Raw genomic sequence first — 24,602 nt, 5'->3', positions numbered from 1 at the left:
GCTTCATATAGTGGCTTCTGCACAGTCGGCTCTCAGTTGTTTGATAAACGAGTCTATTTCCTCTAAAAACAAAAGCTAAAAGAAACCCTTATTTTTCATTCTTAAATTTTCTGGTGCTAAAAATTCCAAGAGAATGTATCTGGAAATTTGCAAGAGCAGCATTTTATCTGTTGTTTCTGGGGTGATCTTGTCTGGTGACTAAGAACTGAATCATAAGATTGCCTTTCTGAGAAAGACAAATGTCATGATATCACTTGTATGTGGAAACTGCAGTATGATATAAAGAACTTATTTACAAAACAGAAGGAGTCACAGACACAAAAACAAACTTATAGTTCCTGAAAGGGAAAGGAAGTAGGAGGAGATAAACTAGGAGTTTGGGATTAACACATACACACTAGTATATATAAAATAGATAAACAACAAGGTCCTGTTGTATAGCATAAGGACCTATATTAAATAATTAACCATAATAGGAAAGAGTATGAAAAAGAATATATATATATATATAAATCAAACGGATATACACTGGACATTAACACAACACTGTAAATCAGGTATACTTCCATAAAAAAAAATTTTTTTTAATTGTCTTTCTAAGTTCCTTCTTCCAGTATCATCACTTTGGGAGACTAACAAGACTTTAGAAAACTCAGGTGTCTACAAACAAAGTTGTATTTCAGAATGAAGTTCTAGATGAACTTCTAGATGAAACTCTAGAAGTTCGGGGTTTATTATAAAATATTAGAGAAAAAAATCTTTAACATGTTTGCATGAACACAAACAGCCTGTTTTTCCTTTAGTATCAGGTGTAACACTGTGGGACTTATATCTTTCTACATTCGCAGTTTAGATCACCTACACATAAAAAATAAGAAAGCAAGAAATAAACCTAAGAAAACAAGATGTTAAAAAAAAAAAAAAACTGCAACCTGGAAGCATGCACAAAATAGTTTGCCTCTGATCACAGTTATTTTTTGTATGAGGAGGAAAAAACTTCAACTTTTTATTTCACTCCTGGTTTAAAAACTAGTTTTTAAAAAAAGTTTCTCCAACTCTGTGAAGCAAAAGAAATTAGCCTCAAGTGGCCGTAACTGAGCTTCCAATCGGATTATTGTGCAAGACTGCCTTTTATTTCCCCCCACAGTGGATAATGCGTGCTCATTGTGATTTATCTGGAGTAGGTTTCTTTTACACACTCGGGCTATATAAAGTCCAGCTAGGACTGGGAACAGAGGCTTGAGGAGCACCTGAGAGGCAGCCTCCAGTCTGGGAGAATGAAACAGTTGGGAACATGAGCAGCAGCGTGTGAAATTGACGCTCTCTGCGGTATGAGCCCCTTGTTTGCCTCCCAGCCCAGATGAGGAGCCGTTAGAAATGGGAGACAGGATCAATATCCTCTGATTGTGCTGCTTTCCTTCTCACCCTTGGTTTTAATTTCTTGCACATATCTCTGACCTAGAATGACCAAGGCTCAGGCCCTGGCAGAACCGTGAACGTTTGGCCAGCTTGATTCGGCCACCTGGCAAGAGCAATGGTGATGAGGGCCTTTGTCCTGCTGGCTGTCTTCGCAGAAGCCTCTGCAAGATCTTGCACTCCAAATAAAGCAGGTATGCTCTGGTACTACCCCATTTTCCTGGAAAGGACTGTTTCCTGATGCATATCTTCCCAGAGCTCATTATACTTATATTGTTAGGAAAATGCTGTTATGTAGCCACGTGGTCTTCTCTAGTGACTCAGATGGTAAAGAGTCTGCCTGCAATGTGGGAGACCTGGGTTCGATCCCTGGGTCCAGAAGATCCCCTGGAGAATGAAATGGCAACCCACTCCAGGATTCTTGCCTGGAGAATCCCATGGATGGAGGAGCCTGATGGGCTACAGTCCCTGGGGTGGCAAAGATTCGGACATGACTGAGCAACAGACACACACAGAAGCACTTAAGGACCCCAATGCCCATTCGATTTTTCCTGCAGAGAGTACAAGCATATTGGACAAACTTACACTTTTTAAAATTGTGAAAGTGTTAGTTGCTTAGTTATGTTCAACTCTTTGAGACCCCATGGACTGTAGGCGCCTCTGTCCATGGAATTCTCCAGGCAATAAAATTCTATTGAGTAGCCAGTCCCTTCTCCAGGGGATCTTTCCAACCCAGAGATTGAAACCCATGTCTCTCACATTGAGGGTGCTAGATAGATGAATAAATAGAGATAAAATCTTTGCCTTTTTCTTTTTCATATTTTCCGTTTGATTATTGATTTTCTGTGCTGTGCCATAAACTACAATTTCATAGCATTATGCATAAATTGACATTTTAACTTTAATGTGCTCATTTCATGGGATTAAAAAATATGTATATACACATATATGATACCAGACTGAAATATACATGTATTTCCAATTCATCCGATCTGGTTTCAAAAATACATTCCTTAAAATACGTTCAAGTTTAAACGTGGACCAGTTTTGAATACACGTTAAGAATAGTGCAGATTTTACGCAGAGGTTGCAAAATCTATAAATGGGAAACTTTAGTGACTGATGTTGGGGGGGAACTTTCATCACAGCTCATGAAGAATAGTGGGGAAAATATTTTTAACCAACTGCTTTGCATGCTCAGCTGTAATAGGAGCCCACCATATGTAGATTAATATGATTACCAGATCCGATTTCAAACCTTGTCTCTCATCTTTCCAGATGTCATTCTCGTGTTTTGCTATCCCAAAACAATCATCACCAAAATCCCTGAGTGCCCCTATGGATGGGAAGTGCACCAGCTGGCGCTTGGTGGGCTGTGTTACAATGGGGTCCATGAAGCAGGTTACTACCAATTTGTAATCCCAGATTTGTCACCTAAAAACAAGTCCTACTGTGGAACCCAGTCTGAGGTAAGTCCAAACTACACAGGGAAGAGCTGCTAAAAGGAGGCAAGTGGGCCCATCTGCTGTCCATCCTTAAAAGGATTCAAAATTCACCACTTTCCAATTAAGAGTCAGTCCCGACCCCCAGATTTCCTGAGGTGTGAGTGTTATTTAAATTGTTCTCTTCTGCCTAGTTTAGGCAACTCTCAGGATTAAAATTTTATTCTTCTAATTTGTTGCCTGAGCGGCTAGACCACCTTCTGTGAGCCGAACAAACTATTGGTTTGGCCAAAAAGTTCATTCAGGGTTTTCTGTAACATCTTACAGCCAACTCGATGCATTTCCCACCTCCGTGTCACTTGGAGCTCTGAGTATGTGCTCATCGCTGCCACTCTTCCTGGGCTGGATAGGTGGGCCATCTTCTACTTAAGATTTTGGAGTGGTGACAAAGTGCATTTGGAAGGCATCTTAAAGGAGAGACCAAAGTATAACAGAGCCCATAATTGGGTCTTGTGAAGTACCTAGGACAGGTCATCAGAATGAAAAGGAACCACACCTCTTGTCAAGCGTCCTTATGGAATGGAGGAGAAATCGGAGACTTCCCAGTCACAGTTCAAGGCCACAACCAGTAGCGATACAATCATGAAGAAAGACTAGGTCTAGTATCCCTACAACCTTGACTATAGGAGAGGGTACATCTACTAGGCCTCAGATCCTGGGGCCACATTTGCTTCCTAAAAGCCCCACAGTGATTCAGTGATTCAGTGATCTAGTGGGAAGAATCATGGGCATGATTAACAAAAACATCTCATTTTTTGATATCCTGGTAAAATGAGCTAGAAATCATCTGTGTGGTCTCAGGCAGATCACTGTTCAAGTGAATATTGGTGATCCCCTTTAACTCTAATATTCGGTGATTTTAAAGTCTAAGAAGTCAGGGGAAAGAATCTCAGAATTAGTGCTTATGATTGGAAGAAGGAAAGACCAAGAACTAGGCAGTAATGTTCTCGAGCTAGGAGATAGGTGAAGGTGTCACATAAGATTACTTGGGCAGGGGAAATCAATAAAAAGTTGATGTTGGGAGATGAGAGACTCTTGAACTAGTTCAGTTTGGTCAGAAGCCTGATAGGTATATGGATTTTTATTTTAAGTGTACCACATTCAACTTAGATTATTTTAAACAATCTTGAACAGACTTAAGAACTCTTTACAAAAATTGTCAGCTCACCTACAAACAAGAATGGGTGTTATATCAATGGCAAACGTCTATGGCTCCCCACGGACTTTGTTCTGAGCCATCGTTTTTCCAAGAGCTTTCACTCACACCATGGGGGTAAAGGGCTGCCCTAACTGCCTGCTCCCTTTCTCCAGTACAAGCCCCCCATCTACCACTTCTACAGTCACATCGTTTCCAACGACAGCACCGTGATCGTCAAGAACCAGCCCGTGAACTACTCCTTTTCCTGCACCTATCACTCCACCTACTTGGTGAACCAGGCTGCCTTTGACCAGAGGTAAGCTGCTCTGAGAGAGGAGGGCTGGCTGCCTTGCGCGTGTTCTGCAGTCCCGGTCAACCAGGCATGTTTCAGCCCTTATGCAAAATTCTCCCCCCTTTTCAGAGTGGCCACTGTTCACGTGAAGAATGGGAGCATGGGCACGTTCGAAAGCCAGCTGTCTCTCAACTTCTATACTGTAAGTGGTCTCCAGGTCCCCACTGCTGCTCTGTGGCCTTTACAGGAGATGATGGGATGTTTCCACAGTGTTTGTTCTCCTCTAAGCTGTATGTGAAAGCCCATTCTTGAATTGGCATTGAATCATAAGCTTTGGTCTAGTGCTAAGCCTCTTTGAAGACTGGATGCAACAGACATTCAGATTCATAGACTGGATGGAAGGAAAGGTGTCACAGAGAAATGAGGTTAATCTTCCCATTTCACAGATGAGAAAACTGAGACAAGAGAAATCTTGTGAGTTACCAAAGGTCAGTAGGCCGTAAAGACAGCCACAGGCTAATTCCTAACCAAGATTAGACTCCACTACAACCCACTCTAGAGATTTAAATTTAGGATCCAACTCTTGTTAAAACATCGGGCACGGTGTAGTGAGCTTCCTACCTGGGACAGCGGTAAGGGGAAAGTTTAGGGTGGCTGCTGCTGCCTGGCTTTTTGGTCTCCAAAGCCCTTTGCTTAGTGGGTCTCCTCTTTGTCTAATTTCGGCATACTGCCTATGTTGACACCGAAGCTAAAGGCACTCAGAATAAAACACTCCAGAGAAACCAAGTATGCAATGGCCATTAGCCCAGCTGCCCTCCTTTTACAGAGGTGCTTTGTCTTTTAGATCCGCAGCTTCCAGTGAGGAGGCAATAGCCCAGCTGGCTAAAGGAAAACACAGGCAGAAACCAGAAATAGAAACCTTTACGTAAAAGATTAGAACTGGAAGATAGCCTTAAAGGCCATCAAGAGCAACCTATTCATTTCATAAAGGAAACAATTATCTTACCTGGAGCTCCACTGACTTTGAACTCTTGGAACTCATTTTACCAGTTCCCTGAAAGTGAAAGTCACTCAGTCAGGTCCAACTCTTTGCAACCCCATGGACTGTAGTCATGAAATTCTTCAGACCAGAATACTGGAGTGGGTAGCCTTTCCCTTCCCCAGGGGATCTTCCCAACACAGGGATCAAACCCAGGTCTCCTGCATTGCAGGAGAATTCTTTACCAACTGAGCCACAAGGGGAACCCAGTTCCCAGTTCTCTGGAAGCTATTAATCTGCTGAACTTAGAAGGTGAGACGTAGAAGGGATCCTAGAATAACCTAGTTCATTTTACAGAACAGGATCTAAAACCCAGTGGGAAAATGATCTGCCCAAGACCCCACTTGTGGTCTAGAGCAGTTCCCGGTCTGAAACAAGGTTTTCTAACACTGGTCTCCAGGGCAAACTTACTAAGTGTCATGACCCCTAACATTTTGTTGTTGTTGTTCAGTTGCACAGTTACGTCTGATTCTTTGTGACCCCATGGACTGCAACACGCCAGGCTTCCCTGTCCTTCACCATCTCCAGGAGTTTGCTCAAACTCATGTCCAGTGAGCTGGTGATGCCATCCAACCATCTCATGCTCTGTCATCCCTCTCCTCCAATCTGACATGCACAGGCCCTTTTCAAGGCCCTGTGTCTAATTTTTTATTCAAAGTTTTAATTCTTTTCTTTCAAGAGGGCTCTCTAAATAAGCTTCAAGGTCCCACACAACCTAGATCTGCCCCAGGCTACACACCACTAGTGATTAAGTCCTGAGAAAAGGAATCCCATACAACCCTTGACCTATATTGGCAGGGGCTCGAAGCAATGTGGATCACCAGGGTGATGAAAGAATGGCAAAACCACTGAAGTAACTGAGGAAGGTTCTCCAGAAAGGAAAATAAGCTTTACACATGACAACAGACCCAGGGGACATGTTGATGATGGGTTATCTTTACTACTGAATCCCTGTCTGGAAGTATAGGATTGTTGCTTTAACCAAATAAAACTGTAGATATGACCCCATGAAGATTTTAAGACAGGTGGAAATGGAGAGGCACCATGATTGTCAAAATGCATCATTCACCATCAGTTATGTAGAGCAAAGTTTCAGACATGAATATCAAACCTTAGATCTTTTTAAAGAAAAAACAAAAATCAGGAAGCATGTTCTCAGCATCACCAGGCCATCCCCTGAGCTAGACAGACTGCTTCCTTGAACAGCTAGAAATGAGTTCTTGCTAAGGCCTTCCCTAGGGCCCAACACAACCCTTACCAGACAAATGAACCTTGGCAACGTGGGGGCGTTGAGGTTACAACTGAGGTTTTGGTACTGATTAACATTCCCGCAATGCGCTCAGTTTCCTGTGCCTTATCCATGTGGTTGGTATTTTTCTTCTCCTCCCTTCTTCCACTTTCAGAGCATTCTTGTGTGCTTTTGAAGCAACAGCTGCTCCCTGTATAAATTTCCATCAAATTAGCAGAGACAGAGCAGTACCCTGCCTGGGGCAGTGGAATCAGCGCACTGCTAATTGCCCAGGATTCCAAGAGCTCCAAACGCTGGGCTCCAAAACCACCAGTTCTGCTCAGCCTGCTTCCTCTCCTGTCTCTCCGTCCTCTTCTACTTGTTACTGCGAATGGTTCTATAGTTGGTATTCTTGGTGAAAAGTTTTTTTTAATCTCTCAATCTCAAATAAAGGAAGGTAGTCAACTTGCAGAAGTAGCCTAACATTGAGGTTAAGAAAATAGGCCTTGACGTCAGACCACAGGTTGGAAGCTTGGTCCCCTATTTACTGTAATACGACCTTGGGCAATTTAGTTAACTCCTCTTGGTCTCCACCTACGAATTTGTTCAATGGGGATAACAGCAGTTACCTGAGAGGTTTGTTACAAGGGTTAAATGAAATAATCCTTATAAAACACTTTGCACAGTTCCTGGCACAAATCAGTGTCTGAGGAAGTAGTCATTCTCATAATTGTAAACTTCGGCCTCATTTTTAAAATGTCTATCTATTTGGCTATGTCTAGTCTTAGTTGCAGCATGTAGTTCCCTGACCAGGGATTGAACCCAGGCTCCCTGCATTGGATAATCAGAGTCCCAGCCACTGGATCACCAGAGAGGTCTCCAGACCTCATTTAAACTGGAAACTGAGAGCTCCTAGCTCTAGCATTGTTACTTTTATAGGGTTGAACGTCAATGTCAGAGTGGGATTAGGCTGACTTTTATTCAATCAAAATGGTATAGGCTGTTGCTTTTAGTCAGACAGAAAAAAATGACAAAGCTGGGATGGAACAAATGTAAGAAATAGAGACCAAAATCATAGACTTCCAGAGTTAGAACAAACCTCAGAGGTGATTAAGGAAGACCTTCCATCTAATGCCCCAAACCCTCTGCAAGACTGTTGGGGAATGAACTCCCTATCTCTTCCAAGGATGATGACAAATTGGGCCTTCCCATTTTAGGTCAACATGTGAAATCTGATGTCCTGAACTCTGGCCCATTAGTCCCAATTCTCTCCTCTGAAATGATACTGCTGAAGGTCCTTCAACTAGCTTAAGCCTGTCTTTCCCAAACGAACTATCATCCCACTCTTGGTGGTCCATTCATCATCTTATTCACTCTTCTCTGAGTATGATCCCCTGGGTTAATGCTCCTACTAAAAGGTGGAGCCCAGAATTTGCCAAAACAAATTGCCTAGGTATTAAAGGGTGATGCTCTTTGGACATAGGTCCCTAATTTTCATGTTATTAAGAAAGTAGGGGGGACACACTGAGCATTGCCTTCTGTCAGGTGAGAAGTAGAGAAACTGACCATCAAAGGTGTTTCTTCTCAGAAATTGAATTAAGGGTGAAGATTGTGTTTGACACTTTGTAACAATCAGGAGGGTTCCTCTGCAAGTGGAGGCATTCCAGTATTCCAATTCCTGATTCCTAGGAGATGGGGGCCAGGAGAAGTACCTCTGGCTACATTAGTGATGGTATTATCATCCTCCAGTAGATCCTACATTTGGAAACAGTCCCTTGAAATAAATCTCAGAAAATAATAAGGAACATTAGAAGCCATTATCCTCTGCCACTTCAACTTGCACATTAAGCTGATCACTTATATTTAAAAATGTTATTGGTTAATCATTACAGCCATTTAACTGGTGCAGGGGGCTGAGAGAAGGGAAGAAAAATAATTGACTTCTGGGTGACCAAGTCAGGAGGCCCTGGCTGGACCTGCGATTGATAAGATAATGTAAGAGACCCTAGAAGATGATTCCGAACCCTCTTGTCAATTCCCTAAATTTGACCCTTAGGGAGTTAAGGTCTATTTTATCTAGATGTCCTTGCTGTCATTGTTTACCTATTGCAGTTCTGTAAATCTCTAAGTTCACGAAACTCAGTTTTTTCATTAGTATCCTGGTCTAAACTTTATGCTCCTATTGCATATAGCCACCATCATAGAAACATTTCTGCAAGGCAGACGAAGGCAAAAGGTATTCCCATTTTGCAGATGGGAATACTAAGGATCAAAAGGCTGGCTTGCCTGTGTGACTCCCAAGTTAGTGGTGGGAACTAGGATTAATCCGGGATACTTGTCTTGATTCCCCTGTACTTGAATCATGGCAATGAGTCCCAATTGTCCTTGAATTGAGGCCATAGTCTCCTGGATCCACCCCTACAGTCTAACTTCCTCTCCTGCCCTCCTCACTCCCTGCCTCTCCCCACCTCCCCTTTACTCACTCGCGTTCCAGTAGACTGGCCACCCTGCGGTCCTGCTTGGCACCGTCTCCCCCAAGGGCCTTTTCCTGCATGGCCTGATGCCTACCTGGCATCTCCTCCCTCCAGTCTTGATTCAAATGTCACTTCCTCAAGGAAGCCTCCCAATGACTGTATTTCAAATTAAAACCTGTCCCCTCCTTGCACTCCCAATCCACCTTACCCTGCTCTACTTTTTTTCCATAGTTTTTCTATACAGAATACTATAGTCTATGCTAGCCATATAATTCATTTAATCTACTGTCTGCTGTCCAACTCCCTGGCTAGAACATCAGGTGGCTGGAGACAGTGATCTCTACTTGTTCACTGATAAATCTCAACAGACAGGACAGCCTGACTTAGAGACTCTCTCAACATAGAGGGCAGTTCCTGACACATAGCAGGTGATCATAAAGTTGTTTCTGCTGTTAATGTTAACTGAACTGGGAATCAAAGTAAAAACTTTCCAATCCAAGCTGGAATCTGCTCAAGGAAATCCAGCGTTGCTGGATTCCACTCTTTTTCCATCAAGCAAGTCTTGCTCCTCATCGGCATAGATGCGACATTCAGTACGTGTCTCACTGTAACCAGCAAACCCAGTTATATGATGTCCTCCTCCATGCTTAGATGGCACCAGGATCCTAGGAGGTGCCACTTCTCTGGCCCTCGAGGGTCTCACTGCAGCCTCACGAGCCTGTGTCTTTGGGTTGGTCCCCACCCCCCACCCCATCCTGATGTATCTGCTCCTGTCAGACCAAACTACTCAGCCTGACAGATCATAATACCCAGTGTCAATTTCCTTCCAAAGAATGCCAAGTTCTCCACTAAGAAAGAAGCGCCTTTTATCCTGGAGACATCCGAAATCGGTTCAGATCTGTTTGCAGGAGTAGAAGCCAAAGGGTTAAGCATTAGGTAAGTGTGTATTCTTATTGTCTGTATTTGTAAATACAAAGATGAGAAAAAAATACCAGACCAGAGGCTTTTTAATCACCCAGCGTTTCTAGGCATATGATTCTCAGGCTTCAAGTGAGATGTATTTTGTTTCATTTTCAGGTTTAAAGTGGTTTTGAACAGCTGTTGGGCCACACCCTCGGCTGATTTCATGTATCCTTTGCAGTGGCAGCTGATCAACAAGGGGTAGGTACGGTTCTCTGGACCACAAGCCTAAGTGGTGGGACCAGGTGATCAGGGGGGACTCTGCCTCGGGACGGCTTGGGAGGAAGAGATGGAGCCTGTTGGGGCCACATTAGTGACTTCCTCTGTGTTTCCAGACTGAGTAATGGTACCAGGAAAAGCTTACACAGCGCTTTCTAGGTACCAGATATTATCCCTAGAGCTTTATCATGTACTAGCTCACTTCCCTGACAACAGGTGAGTATGATTACTATCATCTCCTCTTTCCAGATGAGGAAACTGAGGCATAGGAGGGGTTAAGTAATGTCACATAATTAGTGTATGTGTGTGTTTATGGGGAAATAGGCACGTTGGGTTCAAATCCAGTCCATCTGACATCAGAACCCAGATGAGGACTAAATTAGATGTCCATGTAAAAAGTTTAGCATAGAGTACCTGGTTGGTATCCAATTTAATATCATTGTTTTTATTGACTAATAATTCCATGGGTAATTCTTAAAATTTGGAGTAGAGGACTAAAGTATTGGAATTACAGCATAGAAAAATGATTCTAGAAATCATACATAGATGGTTTAAAAACAGTACACAAGAGGTGTAAAGACCAGCTTAGAGGCTGTGGCAGCTCTAGAGCCCAAGGTGATAAGACCTGAATCAACAGTGTAGCTGAGTGAATGAAAAGAACGTCATCCCACGCCATCCAAGCGGGAGAAGCAGTAAAAATTTAGCGACCGATCAGATATAGTCGAGGGAAGGACAGGGCACAGCCTCTGAAGAACACGTGACACAGAATGCTTTCTACTGTTGACGGTGGATTGTGAAGATGAGGAATAGTGTGTAAGCTCCCAGGGAAGAGGGCTTCTGGGTAAGGGAGTCTGGATTCTCCTTGAGTTCATGATGACATGCTGACCCCGAGATGACAATTGTCTAGAAACCCTTAGAGTTGTAACTTTGGAAAACAAAAGAGATGCAGGCATTGTCCACACAATGGACAGTAAACTCAGAAGAGGCCGTTCCCCAAACCAAAGCAGACAATTACACTGAAACTCATCAGGGCTAAGCAAAAATACAGGGACCAGGGACAAAGATGATGCGATAGCAAAGACAAAGCCACTTTGGATCTTTATCTATATTTATTTAAGAAGCATTCATACAGCCCTTGGGCTTCCCTTGAGGCTCAGCTGGTAAAGAGAAGAAAGAAAGAAAGTTGCTCAGTCCTGTCCTACCGTTTGCGACCCCATGGGCTGTAGCCTACCAGGGTCTTCCGTCCATGGGATTTTCCAGGCAAGAATACTGGAGTGGATTGTCATTTCCTTCTCCAGGGGATCCCCCCAACCCAGGGATCAAACCCAGGTCTCCCGCATTGTAGCCAGACACTTTGCCATCTGAGCCACCAGGGAAGTCCATGCTAGAGACCTAGGTTTGATCCCTGGGTTGGGAAGACCTACTGGAGAAGGGAAAGGCTACCCACTGTAGTATTCTGGCCTGGAGAAATCCATGGACTGTATAGTCCATGGGGTTTCAAAGAGCTGATCACGACTGAGTGACTTTCACTTGATATAGCTCTTACAACATACCAGACACTGCTCTAGATGGGTATTTTACAAATACTTTTTTCAATTTCATTAAAATTCCTATAAAGTAGGTAGTATAATAATCACTATTTTATAGATGAGGAAACTGAGGAACAGGCAGATTCAAATTCCACAAGTCTAAGCTAGTCAAGGGATGATGATCTGAGCAGCATTATGAACATAGGAGCCTGGCAGGCTACAGTCCATGGGGTCGCACAGAGTAGAACATGACTGAGTACACATGTGCACACGCACACACACATCACCTTAGAACACCAGGTAGGACAGGTCAGTAAGGGCCACACGCAAGCCACCTATCTTCCTGCAGGGATGACAGCTCAGTTTGGGTCCTTATTTCATATGTTATTGAATGAGCCATTTAGGTTTTGTTGTTGTTGATACAAATCCAATGACTTCAGAGAGATTCTAAAATAAATTCTTGACCTATAGGGACCTTGAAATTACCAATAGGCATTGGGAACCCTCTCTCAAACAATAGCCACACAAGGGCAAAGTCTTCTGTCACATCATGGAATTGTCTCCTTAGACAGTTCTGGTACTCTTGCTCACGTGGCAGATGTGTGATATGACAGAAAAGGGAATGCTTGTGACTTTAGGGGAGTCTCTACAAGTGGTCCTCAAACTCCAGTGCACACAGGATTTCCTTCGGGTGCCTGCTGCTCATGCAGACACATTGCAAACCTACAACTTCAGAAGATCCCGAGGTGAACCCTGGGAATCTGCATTTAAGTGCTGCTAAATCAAAGAAGCCCTGATATAGTCACAAACTCTGCCTAGTTGAAACGGCCCCTTGAAGTTGGAGATACATGCACAAAGACCAGTGCCAAAGGGGAGAATTAGAAAGTCCACTCCATAACCTCCCACAAGCTTTTGGTTCACACCAGGCCCTTTGGGAGGAAAGCCCAGTTTTCAAGATGCCTGGAGAGATTGGAATAAATAGGTTGTCAGGAATTTTGACCTCAGGTGGGGAAAGGAGACTCCTGTGATGACAGTATACAAGCCTCCCTCTGGACATTCTACAATCCTGAGCTACCTGTCACGGACAGGCAAATGCCACAGTCAGCACCAAGAGACAGAAGTGCCAAGGCATCTAGGCCTGCCTATGGCTTACCTCCTGCCTGCCGCCAACAAAGCTCTGCTTACGTTGTTTTCCACTGGCTGACACCAGGCCTTGGACACTCCAGCAGCAAGGATCTATTTTAAGCACTTAGTCTTGAATTCGTACAAGGATCTCGGGTTTAAAGACCGAATGATCCTTCAAGAGTCTTGTTTCACAGCTCGGAAAATGCCCCCAGCTCTGTCACCGCTCAGAGGCCTCCACCAACAGAACCCCACTTCCGGCCTTGGTCAGATAAAAGGTGCAGTGTTCATGCCTCATTTCACTCAGTGACTCTCGGAGTTAACATCCCTTCTGTCCTACCTCTAATTTGGCTCCTAAAGTCTGATTCTGATAGAGGGGGCAGGGGAGGGTCCACCATGAAGGTTCCCTAAGGTGGTTGCTCTGCTCTCTGTTGTATGTCTTGAGTTGGAACGAAAGTAGAGTCAGAGGGACATGCCAGGAGAGGCATGAACTTTGGGGTCCAAGCAGGGCTGTTCACAGGTCTTGAGCTTTTGAACCCATAGACCTTTGTTCCACAGAGGACAGATCCTGATGCTTACCATCACTTATACACAAGTCCCCACACTCTGTGGCCCCTGTATATTCCCAAGAAACACTGTGTCTCTTCCAAACACCTGGCTGAATGTCTGGCACTTATGTAGAGAATCCATATGTGCTGAGCAAATGAAAAATTATTGTACTTAAACCAGGGTTTCCCAGTCTCAGCACCATGGAGTCTTTGGGCCGGATCAGTCTTTGTTGTGAGATCTGTCCTGTGCCCTCCAAGACACTCTGTAGCATCCCTGATCTCTACCCTTTAGACACCAGGAGCATTCCCCTGTCCCCCAAGTCATGACAACTACATGCCAAATGACCCCCAGGTGAAAAGAATGGGTTTCAACCCATGTCCATCTATTTTATCATTTTCTTTTTCTTTTACTGCAATGTACTTTTGGAATTTTGAAACTTCCCCATAGTACATCCTCCTTACAGAGAATTTAGCACACACACACAAAAAAACTGTCCATAATAGCCAGGGTTAACATTTAGGTAGTATCCTTCAAGCCATTTTTTCTGTGCGCATATTAAAAATATCACTTTTTTGCCAAAGTAGTCTTGTATAATAGAATGGACATAAAACTTATGTAATGTAAATTCAAATTCCCAGTGGCAAAACCTCACAATACACACACAACCGCAGACTGGGAAACTCTGCTCCTAGCACCACCATCTCTATTTTGGACACATGCTGAGAGTCTGGACACATTCCAGTCCGCCAAGGACACTGTCTTGGGGGTTTCACTTTTTTGGGACCGAGATGTGGTGACTTACCAGATGTGTGGCTTCTCAAAAGTTGTTTTGCCCTGGCTGTACTCTGTCTGTAGAATAGGGATGACCACAGCCATCTCATAGCCCCTCAAAGAGACCTCAGAGAAACGAAGATAAGTGAGATGCCACCAGTCAAAGTGCTTCCAAAGGATGGCATGCTGTGTAACAGCCCAGAGGAGGCTACGCATGGCTTTGCCCCAGACACTCTTGCTGGAGCTCACGAGGTGACCTTGTCTCCCCCGCTTCCCTCCCTCTACCGTGTGCTGCAGCTGCCCCACGGATGAAACCGTCCTTGTGCATGAGAACGGCAAAGACCACAGGGCAACCTTCCAATTCAATGCCTTCCGGTTCCAGAACATCCCCAAACTATCTAAGGTGTGGTTACACTGCGAGACGTTCATCTGTGACAGTGAGAAGCTCTCCTGCCCCGTGGTGAGCCACCCCTCCCTGGAACGAGAGTGTTACCTGAGCCTGGGTGTGGCGGGGGAAGCAGTATTTGAGAAGCTGTGTATTTTTTCAGCTGGGAAATTATCACTAGACCCTGTAGGTGTGTGCTGAGGACATTCTGGAGGAAAGGATGCTGAGGGTGGGAGCAGATGTCCCAGGCAGTTCTGCCCCGCCACCAACAAGCTACATGGTCTGGCCCATGTCACTTAACCCCTGAGCCTGGTTTTCCCATCTTTCAAGATAGAGCCATGATGAGTAATGGCGGCCCTTCTCTTCAGAGAGCAGTGTTAGGGAAAATGAAAGCAATAACAGACATGGAAATGCTTTGGAAAAGTGAAAAGGATAAGGGAAATTCAAAATCCAGGTGATAGCAGTAAGCTCTGGGTGGAAGGCAAAGGTACTTTTAGCTCTTGACTTACCAGCCTGAGGGTCCATCTCTAGGAACTGTGATGGACCAGAGAGATGCTGTAGGAATTCCCACATGAGATCATAGTTGTTCTGATCACCTGAGAGAAAGGGCCCAGCTTCCCAGACACGTTTAGTGCAGCTCACGCAGGGCGGTCAGTTTCCCTTCTGCTTCTCCCCCAAGAAGTTGCTGAAGATCAAACAACATGCAGAGAGAATTCAGGTGGGAGACAGTTTTCCATTGGGACCTGATGTGAACCTGGTCCTTAGAGCAGTGGTTCCAAAGTGTGGTCCATGCAGCCTCAGCATCACTTGGGAACTTGTTAGGTGAGGATGCAAATTCTCAGCCCCCTACCCCAGATCCACCTGATTCAGACACTCTGGGTGGGCCCAGCCATCTGTGCTTTAGCAAGCTCTTCGGGTAATTCTGAGGCATGCTCCGGTTTGAAAACCACTGCCTTAAAGACCTCAAAGCGCTTAATTCCAAACTGTTACCTCCTCCAGTCTGTTTGGACCAGAGACCTTGGTGAGGAGGGACACAGTGTTTCTGAAGAGGGTACCTGCTCACCTGTACTAACCAGCAGAAATAAGATGATAATCTCTATTTCTGAGGATCCCTATTTGGCCAGACAGTAGTCATTTATGCACAAACAGGTAAAGGGAAGGCAGCAGAGAAACATTTTACTGTTCCTGGAAGGATAATCCTGGAAGGATAACTGGTATCACCTTTAAAAGATGAAAATGGACCGGAACACATTCTGCAGGTGACCACATCTCAAACCACTCTGACAACAGTAACTGTGGGCAGAAGTCTTACTTCTCATCAAAAGAAACAGGGTCAGTTCCCTGCCAAATGCTATGTGGATTTGTTCCAGCTTGAAGAGTTCATGATGGAAAGATTTCTTCCTTTTTGTCAAGTCAGAGAAGGGATGAGATACATCTCTCACTTGGTTATAAAAGTATAAGGGAACTAGTATCTGAGGTGTGGGGGATTTTGACTCCATCAAGTTTGTGACTTTTGAAAAAAAAAAAAATTCTCTTTTCTCTCCTGTGTTTGTCTCTGATCCCACCTCCGCCCTCCCCTCCTCTCCCCTTTGCTTCTGCTGTGTCTCCAGACTTGTGACAAGCGGAAACGCCTCCTCCGGGACCAGACTGGAGGCGTGCTGGTGGTGGAGCTCTCCCTCCGTAGTAAGCTTCTCTGTTTTCCAAACGGTTGCCTTCCTGTCGGGCTATGTCCACAGGCACGGCCAGTTTGAGCATTTTCACTGAATTGCCAAACCAGTTGTGCCTGTAGACACAACCTTTACCCGCAACGAGTCTCCCCACCTGGGGACGGTGGGGAAGTTTGTTAATTACCCTAAAAAGTTGGGCCTGTGGCTGCAATTCCAATGCCCCGCAGGGACTAGGAAGTGCTGAACTTCCAGACATGGTGTGCAGGCAATAATAACAGAAAACGAAGCTACTAGGGCATCCAGGGAGAAGACAATGGCACCCCACTCCAGTACACTTGCCTGGAAAATCCTGTGGATGGAGGAGCCTGGTGGGCTGCAGTCCATGGGGTTGCGAAGAGTCGGACTCGACTGAGCAACTTCACTTTCACTTTTCACTTTCATGCACTGGAGAAGGAAACGGCAACCCACTCCAGTGTTCTTGCCTGGAGAATCCCAGGGACGGGGGAGCCTGGTGGGCTGCCGTCTATGGGGTCGCACAGAGTCGGACACGACTGAAGCGACTTAGCAGCAACAGGGCATCCAGGGCAATTCAACAAACCAGTAAAGGAGCAAGCTTGGCCTGGGTTGGTGCTGGGGTTTCAGAAATAAAGAAGCCCCATATGGGTCTCATCTTCTAGAATGTACCATCCAGCAAAGAGAGAGAGATGCTAAATGCTAAGGGAAAGGGAGATGTCTGTTCATCGTGGTGGGGGAGGCAGGGTCTCTGGGAATGGCCAGGTGGGCAACTCAACCTAGTCAGGCTTAAGGAAGACCTCTGTGGGTTGTCTTGAAGTCAGGCCCTCAAGGGGGCTGTGACATCAAGGGTGGGCAAGCCTGTGGCAAGGCTGGTGTCACCAAACTCTGGCCAGGAACCCAAACCCAGTCACTGCCTGATTTTGTATGATCTGCAAGCTAAGGATGGTTTTTCCTTTTTATGTGGTTGAAAAAAATCAAAACAGTATTTCATAACACTAAAAAATTATATGAAACTCAAATGTAAGTGTTTCTACAGAAAGTTTTATTGGAACATAGCCACACTGGTTCATTTAGGGGTTGTCGCCACTTGCTTTCAACCACCTCAAGTGGCTGCAATAGATACCATGTGGTCTGTGAAACTGAAAACATTTATTATCATCTGCTCTTTCCAGAAAGTTTACCAAGCCCTGCTATAGAAAGCTGAGAAAAGAATGCTGAGATGAAGCCTTGTCAAGCCTGCTAGAAATTTTGTCCTAAAGGCAATGGGGAGTCGGTTGGTTTAATCAGGGGGAAATCAGGCAGGTTTGTGTTTTGGGAACACAGCTGCTCCCTTTGTGATATTTTCTTAAAGCTTCTGCATTTTCTCTTTACTCACTACAGGCAGGGGATCCTCTGGTCTCTATAGCTTCTCAGGTAAGGAAAAGAGCTCCATGCAGTGTTTTTAACAGGCAGATGTGTGTTTCAAAGGGGCTTCCCAGGTGGTGCTGGTGGTAGAGAACCCACCTACCAATGCAGGGTTCGATCCCTGGGTCAGAAAGATCCCCTGGAGGAGGGCACGACAACCACTCCAGTAACCTTGCCTGGACAGAGGAGCCTGGCAGGGGATAGTCCATAGAGTTGCAAAGAGTCAGACATGACCAAAGTGACTTAGCATGCACATGTGGTTTTTTTAATTTATTTTTTTTTATTGAAGGATAATTGCTTTACAGAATTTTGCTGTTTTCTGTCAAACCTCAACATGAATCAGCCATAAGTGTACATACATCCCCTCCCTTTTGAACCTCCCTCCCATCTCCCTCCCCATCCCGCCCCTCTAGGTTGATAGAGTTCCTGTTTGAATTTCCTGACCCATACAGCAAATTCCTCTTGTGTTCTAAAAGAAGCTTACCTTTGGTCCCTTAAGAATTAAAAGGTATACTTTAAAGCACACCCGTATGATGTGGAGGGGGACTGGAGGTAGAGGTCTCTCTCCAGCCATCCCCTGAGCTTGGAAGGGAGGGAGGAGCTGGGGGCAAGTTGGATGAAGCAGAACAGGACCCCTACCCCCAGGCCCACCAAGTCTGAGCACAGACATCACCAGGTGGCTTCCTGGGGGTTTCTGCATTTGGAGAGCTTGAGTTTTCAATGATCTGTTCATTCAACAAATATTTCTAGTCCCTTCTGTGACCCTCCCGTCATGAACTGGGTGACCTTGAGCCGTGATCTCACCCGTGCATCCCCCAGTTTCCTCTCTGAACCTGGGTTAATAATTGCCCGTCTCATACACAGAAGTTGTGGTGTGGATTAACTATCACAGCCAAGAGCCCTAAGCAATGCTCAGCGTGCCGCAAGCATCCAGTAAATATCAACCCTAAGTACTGACTCTGTACCAGGCACTCTTCTAGGCGGTGCGACTATCACAGTGAACAAAGCAAGCAGGGCTCCTGCCCTTCCTAATACGTGTGAAGTGGGGCGGGTGGGAGCTGAATAGTGATTTAGACAGCAGCCTGAGAAGCCTCTTAGAGGAAGAAGGTCTCATCAAATGATGAGAAGGAGGTAGCTATGTGAGAAGATGGGCAAGACAGTTCTATTTATTCATAAACTCACAGATGTAGGCTTTGCTCTCATAATTACAGGAAATTGTGCAAATCAATTCTTTATGATACCCAGATTCTCATTCTTAAAGGAAGTTCTACAGCTAACGCCATACAGTGAAAAGGACCATCACTATATTATTCAAGTTCAGGTTCCCATTTGTCAGAGTTCCATATCCTGAGTTTATCTGTTGGGTTCCTGGCACTGATGAAGGTGAGCTATGGAAACCCTGGAGGATGAAACAATCTGACTATGTATACAACGTGCAGAGGTTTATGAAAACCCAGCACCCTTGAGTGGACCCTTTGATGCTGACTCTCTTGCTGAGTTCTTGCTCCTTGTCGAACTGTTTCTCTCTCCTTTCCTGTCTGGTCCACAGATGTGCTCTATCACCTCATCGTGATGCTGGGGGTTTGTGCTGTGTTATAAGGGAGAGCTGGGCAGGCAGATGCAGCTCCTCCACCAAGACCATCTCCTCTGTCAATGACAAACCACATTTATTGCGCTGCCAAAAGAGAACAAACAGAAGACCATATCGTTGGGGAGCAGAGAATAGCGCTTGGCCAAATATGTGTTCCGGTCATCTTTGTGAATTTCAGTGATCGTTTTTTCTTTGGTGCCCCACTTCCTCCTGTGACTTCCTGTGGCTCTTAGGTTCTGCCGTCTCTCCCCTACAGCTGGCGGTGAAGTCTCCTTTCCCCAGATTCAAGTCGGGGCTGCAGTGGACTCTTTTGAAAGTTATTCTAATTTGAAAAGAGTAGCAACCAAGCACAGCTGAACATTTTGAGGAGACGGTAGAGAATAAGCACAAAGTCAGCACTGGGGACAGAATGCACAGGAACAGCCAACTCTGCTGAAGGGGCCTTTGTCATCAAGGCTGTGCAATTCCTATCTAAGGACCAGGGTTGAGCCACCAGGCAGGGGTTTTAATCTTTCAAGTGATGATGTGGAAATCAGAGCAGAAACGTTTCTTTTGCTCCAAACTGAACAGTATGAAGAGAAGCGATTCTTGAGAAATCCCCATGAGTGCTAACCTAATTTTTTTTTACTATAAAGTTTTAAGATATGTATAGACATTACGTAGGTAGACACTCACTATGTTTATAGCTGATATAGACTTCTAAGATGAGAAGAAAATGACAAATTGAATAGGACTCAAGCTGCAAAAGGAATAAAACATTAGCATTAGTTTCACATGTTAATACAGCATTGCCTAAACGAAACTGCTGCTTGCAACATGCCTCAGAGGGACTACCATGACAGGTTCTCTGCAGCCTGGCAATCCCATCCTAATATGCCTTGTGATGCCCAAGGCGCTCACTATTTTTATTCACTCTGCTAAGAAATCTTGATTCAAAGAATGGCCTGACCTCATTTAGCCTTGACTGTGACATTCAAGCCCATATCTGCTTTTATCTCACTAACCTGTATTGTTCAAACGGAACCAACAAAACATCGGAAACATAAATACAAAGAAAATGAAAACAAATGGCCAGTGAAACCATGTGGTGTCTGATGCTGAGAGCAGTGCCACTCCAGTGACCCGGAAAACAAAGGAAAACTGAAAGAAGTTGTCCTGGTAGAGAATCGGCAGATCCCAGAAAATATATTGAGGACCCCAGTTTGAGGCTAGCAGCTGGGGTGTCATTGGAAAAGCCTGAACTTTAAATTCTGTTCTTTGTCTTGTATAGATTTGGGCTTATTGTTGGAAAACATGTCAGCTTGTATCTCTGCATTTAATGTATTTGAGAAGTTTTAAGATCTGTAGTTTGATGGTGCTTTTAAATGGTGTTAATGAACTCAGAAATTAAACTAATTCTAAAATCTCTGGAGACACAGAGTGTGTGTTTAGCAATAGGTTACATTAAAATAAGTCAATGTAGTCGAACTGGTCTCAAAGCTGGTACTCCAACCATTTGGGATCTTCTTCCTATAAATTCAGAATTTTTATAGCTAGCCTTTACTTCAAAAGGACAGAAGATATATTTTATCAGTTCTAATCAAAAACTCTTTAATAGCATACTCACAGCCATAATCACAAATCCTTGGCTGTCAGAGTAAAACAATGTTGTGGTAGTTTTGCTTTGTTTTATCATAATGTTTAATGATCTTGTATCTCTTTGTGGTGCTACAGAATAAATTAAATGTCTTAAAGTAAATAAACAATGACTATAGCTTACAGTGTTAATATATCATGTTGATAGCCAGTTCTTCAATCCACTCAGGGGTTTCTACAACTAGAACTTCTTAGATCCACATATATTCCACTGGTGTTCAACCATTCTATCCTACATTTGCATTTGAAAATTCCAGTATTGGGTTTCTGTGCAAGGAGGTGCAGCCATTTCACATGATGAGTGTTTGGAGGAAAAGTTTTTGTGGCTATCGCTGTCTCTCAGGCCATCATGCCTCAGCAGAAACTGCACATGTTTAGACTTGAAGTTAACTAACAGCTCTATGATATTTGGTTGTATGTTTCATGTCTCACAATTTCTCTATCACTAAGAGAAAGCTACTCTCCAAACATTCTGTCTTGCAAATTCCCACTAGTGCTGAAGAATAAAGAGACATTGAGAGGAGGAGGGAATAACTTCCCCTTTAGGCATCCTTGATTGACATAGAAGCAACCTGGATACAGATTTTAGGAAATTGCTCTTATCGAAATTCCTGGTTATAAGTCCTAAAGACATCTCTCTCTCTTAACTTGAGTAATTCAAAGGATATTCATAGAGACATGGACATATACACATACATATATATACTGAGCGTACACATGCCCAGAAATCTCTACCTATTGGCCAACTGATAGATACAGCTTTACCTATAGCTATAGAGAGATAGATATAGAGAGATGTATGCATATACTCAGCATATGTGTATATACGAGTCTATATCTGTGCATGTGTATGTATACACGTGAATGTGTGTGAATATGTATATTTAGGCATGTGTGTGTGTGTATGTATTCTCCAGGCATGTGTGTGATTGGATGCCAAAAGTTTGTGTCATAATGTCTGATGAAAAAGGCAGAAGTAGCAAAGTCTTTACTATGTGAACATAACTGTGTAGGCGTGTGGGCTAGGGCTGGAAGGGAACAAACACCCACGCTTGATACAAATACAAAGCCTGGACAATGATAGTCGATTATCACATCCCACCCCATCCCTACATCTGTGTATCATTTTCTAGTTGTCTTTCAATGCACGAGTATTGGGTTTCTCGGTTACTTCCGCTCTTTTGCACATACATCTATTAGTCTATTACATTGCATTACTAGTATGCTTCCTCTCTCCCAGTAAACTGAGAGCTAAAGACCATGGAAAGTTTCCTATTTTCTTGTGTCTCCCACTGTGGTACCTGGCACAGAGTAAATACTCACTAAATGCTCTTTGAATTAATGAAATGTTCATAAGGATGGATAGATACATGGGTAGAGAAATAGATGGATATGTGGGTGGATGGATGGATGGATGGATGGGAACGGACAGTCTCTCTGAGAGACCTCAGAGCAGAAGCTGCCTTGTTTGCTTTCATGATGGGACAAAGTGCCAGCACTCAGAAACCCTGATCCCAAACCAGGGAAGAAGGTATCAGGCATGAGGAGCAACTTTTGGCCCATGGTCTCCATGCCGAGGTAGCTCCATGTTTCCCGTATATAAATGCCTCTTCCTCTCTCCTTCTAAGCATCAGTCACGAGCTTTCAATCCTTGATGCTGAAGGGCTTTGGAGAGGAGCAGAACCCACCACAGTGAAAATGGAATTGTGGCATCTGTGAAGGTCCTGGAATTCAACTGCTCACCTCAGGGCAGAGGAGTCCTGCTGATGGGGAGGCTCAGGCACTCAGTGGAGCTGGGTTACTGTTTGCAAAGCTCTTCCCTCGGTGCCTAGTGTCCCTCTTCCTGAAGAAAGGCAGGGATTCCACCAAACCTTTCGTCAAATTTGGTATTAAATGCTCCCATCCAACCAAAAAGCCTTATACAGAGCTCAGAAATATCTCCACAAAGGCCTCGCTGAGGTCAAGCGAAAAAGAAAATATTCCTCTTTGGTTTTCACATCTTTAGTCCTGGAAATTCAATAGAAAAAGACTCAAAGAGGACATATCATTCAACCTGCTCTGCCAATTTCAGCGGCAGCCACATGCAAGGATTTTCATGGAATTTAAAAAAAAAATACTGTAAATGCATCAGTGGTTCAGTAGATCTATAGCAAAACCCACAAAACCAACATGGGACCCCATTCTTTTTGTAAAGGGGGAATTACTCATGGCAGAATCGATGGGTTCACCTTTTCTCCTGGAGACTGAAAAATTAAATACTTCATAAATGAATTTTAAAAATCCTACTTAAAATTCAAGCCTCGATCCTGTCCTTTGCTCAGTGGATAGGAAAGAAATTAAGCAATAAATTGAGAACAGGATATTATGCATTTGGAAGGCGCAGTGCTCACAGGAAGTGAAGCCAGGCCTTCCAGCCAGAGTGTGGGGGTTCTGCCTGCCCCCAGGTGGCCTAATTCGGCTGGATTTCAGTGATTCACACCTCAGACAGAGCTTCAGCCTAGAAAACATTCCTGAGATGCCTTCAGCTGTGGGCTTAAACATCCCTGCATTCTGATTAGCTGATAAGGATAATAAACACTAGAGGTTAGGGAGCAGGCGCTTTGCAAAGGGAGGCAGGCCCCTGGCCCCAGGCTTCATTCTCCAGCTTTCTCCTTCCCCAGAATGAAGTTGGATTCACTGCCAATTCGCAAGCTAATGGGCTGGAAACTTCTGGCAGGGAGGCAGGCTCACTGGCAGGTCTGGGAGCAACAGCCCTGGTCCCCCAGGAAATGAGTTCACTGTATCCAGTTCATCAAACTCTAGGTTTGCTCGAGGCCACAGGAATCCATATTAAAAAGCCAACAAAGGTCCGTCTAGTCAAAGCTATGGTTTTTCCAGTGGTCATGTATGGATCTGAGAGTTGGACTGTGAAGAAGGCTGAGTGCTGAAGAATCGATGCTTTTGAACTGGGGTGTTGGAGAAGACTCTTGAGAGTCCCTTAGACTTCAAGGAGATCCAACCAGTCCATCCTAAAGGAAATCAGTCCTGAATATTCATTGGAAGGACTGATGTTGAAGCTGAGACTCCAATACTTTGGCCACCTGATGCGAAGAACTGATTCATTGGCAAAAACCCTGATACTGGGAAAGAGTGAAGGCGGGAGAAGGCGACAGAGGATGAGATAGCTGGGTGGCATCACCGACTCAATGGACACGTGTTTGAGTAAGCTCCAGGAGTTGGTGATGGACAGAGAGGCCTGGCGTGCTGCAGTCCATAGGGTCACAGAGTTGAACACGACTGAGCGACTAAACTGAACTGAACTGAACAGGGCACTAGGGTGCCCTGAGGCCAGCTAGATGGCGCCCCCTAGTGGGAGACTAACTCAACACCCTGGAACCACAGGTGTGCGCTCAGTAGCTCAGTCATGTCTGACTCTGCGACCCGATGGACTGTAGCCCACCAGGCTCCTCTGTTCATGGGATTCTCCAGGCACGAATACTGGAGTGGGTTGCCATATCCTTCTCCAGGAGATCTTCCCTACCCAGGGATCGAACCCGCATCTTCTGCATTGGTAGGTAGGTTCTTAACTACCGGGACATCTGAACCACAACCCCTAAATGGGATATTTAAGGCACCTCCACAGACTTTCCTGGGACCCCACAAACACCTCTGAAGAAAATACTCATC

At 44.6% G+C, this 24,602-nt stretch overlaps 1 protein-coding gene across 1 annotated transcript; it reads left to right on the top strand.

The window, feature by feature from the left end:
- On the top strand, positions 1,251 to 19,494 carry TECTB (tectorin beta). Its single transcript, XM_005698480.2, has 11 exons — positions 1,251 to 1,329; positions 1,463 to 1,610; positions 2,695 to 2,885; positions 4,230 to 4,372; positions 4,478 to 4,550; positions 9,922 to 10,025; positions 10,167 to 10,250; positions 14,537 to 14,699; positions 16,235 to 16,307; positions 17,687 to 17,719; positions 19,260 to 19,494. Exons 2-11 carry the CDS (start codon positions 1,535 to 1,537, stop codon positions 19,307 to 19,309), a joined length of 990 nt encoding a protein of 329 aa, XP_005698537.1. The 5' UTR covers positions 1,251 to 1,329; positions 1,463 to 1,534; the 3' UTR covers positions 19,310 to 19,494.

The sequence above is a fragment of the Capra hircus genome, chromosome 26 (genome assembly GCF_001704415.2).
Source record: "Capra hircus breed San Clemente chromosome 26, ASM170441v1, whole genome shotgun sequence".
Lineage (NCBI taxonomy): Eukaryota > Metazoa > Chordata > Mammalia > Artiodactyla > Bovidae > Capra > Capra hircus.
Note: the sequence above shows the minus strand (reverse complement) of the source record. Positions and strands in the feature narration are given on the sequence as shown.